At 47.8% G+C, this 2,845-nt stretch overlaps 1 protein-coding gene across 1 annotated transcript in view; it reads right to left on the reverse strand.

The window, feature by feature from the left end:
• Positions 1-545: 545 nt before the first annotated feature.
• The window catches only part of HOXA1 (homeobox A1), an 8,643-nt gene continuing 6,343 nt past the window's right edge, over positions 546-2,845 (reverse strand). Inside the window, exons 2-3 of the mRNA XM_019508623.1 lie at positions 2,551-2,845; positions 546-2,100 (exon numbers count right to left, since the gene is read on the reverse strand). The exon at positions 2,551-2,845 is cut by the window's right edge and continues 28 nt beyond it. Coding sequence (XP_019364168.1) covers positions 1,745-2,100; positions 2,551-2,845 — 651 coding nt within the window. The 3' untranslated portion in view covers positions 546-1,744. The remainder of the gene's footprint in view (positions 2,101-2,550) is intronic.

Raw genomic sequence — 2,845 nt, forward strand, 5'->3', positions numbered from 1 at the left:
ATCTCTGAAATAAGAGGGGGAAAGAAGTAAAAGGTAGCGGGAGGGTCACCTTTCAAGACAAACCAATCACCCAGCTTGCCAGGTCTTAATAAAGTGGTGTCCCTGGCAATTTCGAGGGAAGGAGAATGCAGTTCTTGAGTCACCTTTGTCCAAGGGATAATGAAATGTGAATCTCTTGCCTCTTGGCCTGGGATGTGAAGAAAGATTGGTTGAAGACGGTTTCTGCGTTTGAAGCGGGCTGTGTTTATATATGTCAACATTCAGTTGGAGGTGAAAAGGTTAGCACTTGACCCAGGAAGTTCTCGCATTTGTGTTTCAAAAATAGATCTGGTTCAGAAATGCCCTCCTGCTGTAAGAGAGGCGGTTTTCCTATATGTTGGAAGGAAACATTGTTAATATTGTCATCATCGAGCGCGCGCGCGCGCGCACACACACACACACACACACACACACACACACACACACACACACACAACCAGGGGGGTGCGATGCCGCATACTGGGCACTGTGGAAAGGACACACAGGAGTCCTGGCCTCCACAAAACAATGAGTAGGAGAAAGGTCTTTTATTGAATAGCATCTCGAAGGCCACGCCAGGAAAATAAGGAAGCTAACTAAGTAGGTGATCAATGACGTCACACATGCACTAAAACAACGTGTACCTGAAACTTGAATATATTTATTACAGACATTTTAGGACCCGTAAATTCTGCTCTGGATTCCATCACTCACAGAACCGCAGAACCTTCAATGATTGTACAGGAAATCAGAAAGATAGTTAGCTCACAAATGACAACTGATAGAACTCAGTGCACCTTCAGTACAGCAAAGCATTGTGCATCATGCAAAGTTCCATACACGAATCACAGAAAATATACATTCATTTGGCCAGTCATCACATTTACGATTAGGCTGTAAAGACATCGAGTCAAAGGAAGGGTTACTTTTAAAATAGGAGTAGGTGAGGTATTTTGGGGGAGATAAAATACCGTTTTAGGTCCAATATAATCCAGCGCAGATTTCTGAAGGGGGGAGGAGAGGGGGAGCACACCAGTAAGGTTTACAAAACCTAGTGCAATTGAAGCCTTCTTCTGTCTCATAAAAAAAAATGGTGCTACAATTCGAGGTATCTGATTGCAAATTTAACTGATATCGTCAGGTTTACCATTATAAAATTGGAACCAGTTTTGAGAATGTACCCACCCTGCTTAATCTAAACATCATTTCTAGAAAATCTGTAAAAAGATAAATCTCTTGGACAAAGTATTTACAACCAACAAACGCATACACACGAAAAAAGAGAACGCATTAAATTAATAGATGAAAGTTCTATAACTCGTGTAAACACTTTCAATAGTGCATCTCATCATGAGGTCATGTATTCTCGATAACTTTGTGTTTCTGTAGGGAAAAAAATATAGAAACATCCTTGCAATTTGGCTCTCCTGAAACAGGGAGACCCTTATAAATGTGCTAAGGAGACAAAAAAGAAATCACAACTCCTGCTGGAATGTAAGGAATGAATGTAGGACTAGTTAATTAAGTGGTCATCAAAAACTGACATTAGAACCCGTGGTGTTTAGCTCTGCATAAAATAAACAGCCGAGGGAATTTCTAAACCCAAATGCTCACGGAACAAGTTATTTGAACGTCAGGATGACCCGAATATTTAAAAAAATATATTTACTTTAAATCAATGAGGGTACGCTAAAGATGTAGCTATAGGGTGGGGCCCAGGGATATCTCAGTTTGAGGTAGTAAGGACGTCTGAGGTAGAGGAGGCCGGTGAAGGGGTGCACGGGGATGAACTGGACTTTTCTGATGACTCTTCTGCTTTCTCCTCGCACCCCGTGGGGGTAGCCGGGGAAATGGGTAGCAAGCCCTCCTTCTCCCTTTTCTTCTGCTTCATCCTACGGTTCTGAAACCAGATCTTCACCTGCGTCTCGTTAAGTTGCAGCGAAGCAGCGATCTCCACCCTCCTGGCCCTGGTCAGGTACTTGTTGAAGTGGAACTCCTTCTCCAGCTCCGTGAGCTGCTTCGTGGTGAAATTGGTCCTCACCGTGTTGGGCTGCCCCACGTAGCCGTACTCTCCCGCCTTCCCTGTGAAAAGCATAGGGCAAGTTTAAGCAAGTGCGGTGATTTAGAGGTGACATAATCAATGTGTACACACGGGCAGAGCGATATGGAGCAGGAACTCCTCGGGATGCGGGGGAGCCCGGCAGTGAGTGATGGAGTGGGTCGTGCTAAGCCGGAGCCAGCCACTAGTGTCAAAGGAAGCCTGATGAGTGGGCTATGAATCGCAAGACATATTACCACGGGGGCGGAAATAAGAGCCTGGACTGTCATGATGGCAGGGGGGTGAACCTGTCCGCGCTGCCTTGCCGGAGATCTCCTTACCTGTAAAAAAAAAATAAAAATCCAAATAAACAGGAGGCCAGGGGGAGCACAGGTTGGGGGGGGGGGCGCTCTGCCTTGTGTCGGCTGCTCCAGAACAGAGAGAAAGAGGAGAGAATCCCCCCCAAAAAACCCCAAACTTTGATTGCGACTGACCTGTTTTAGGTGGGTTTCTTTTCACTTTCATCCAGTCAAAGGTCTGCGCTGGAGGCGAGGTCTCTGCGGAGGGGGAGCGCGCGGTGTCCGGGTGGGTGGCGTGCAGAGGGGACAGGGGGTGGCTGTACCCGGCCAGGGGCAGGTTCTGCTGCTCGGCTCCGTAGGAGGGGTGCATGTACGGGGCAGGCCCCGCCGAGCCCGCGGCGTAGCTGTGCTGGGCGGGGTGCTGCTGGCCCGCGGGAGGGGAGATGTTGCCCGAGTACAGCGCGGGCGCGCACTGGGGGTACCCGCCGCT

The sequence above is a fragment of the Gavialis gangeticus genome, unplaced genomic scaffold (assembly GCF_001723915.1).
Source record: "Gavialis gangeticus isolate Ggan-Ray unplaced genomic scaffold, GavGan_comp1, whole genome shotgun sequence".
Lineage (NCBI taxonomy): Eukaryota > Metazoa > Chordata > Crocodylia > Gavialidae > Gavialis > Gavialis gangeticus.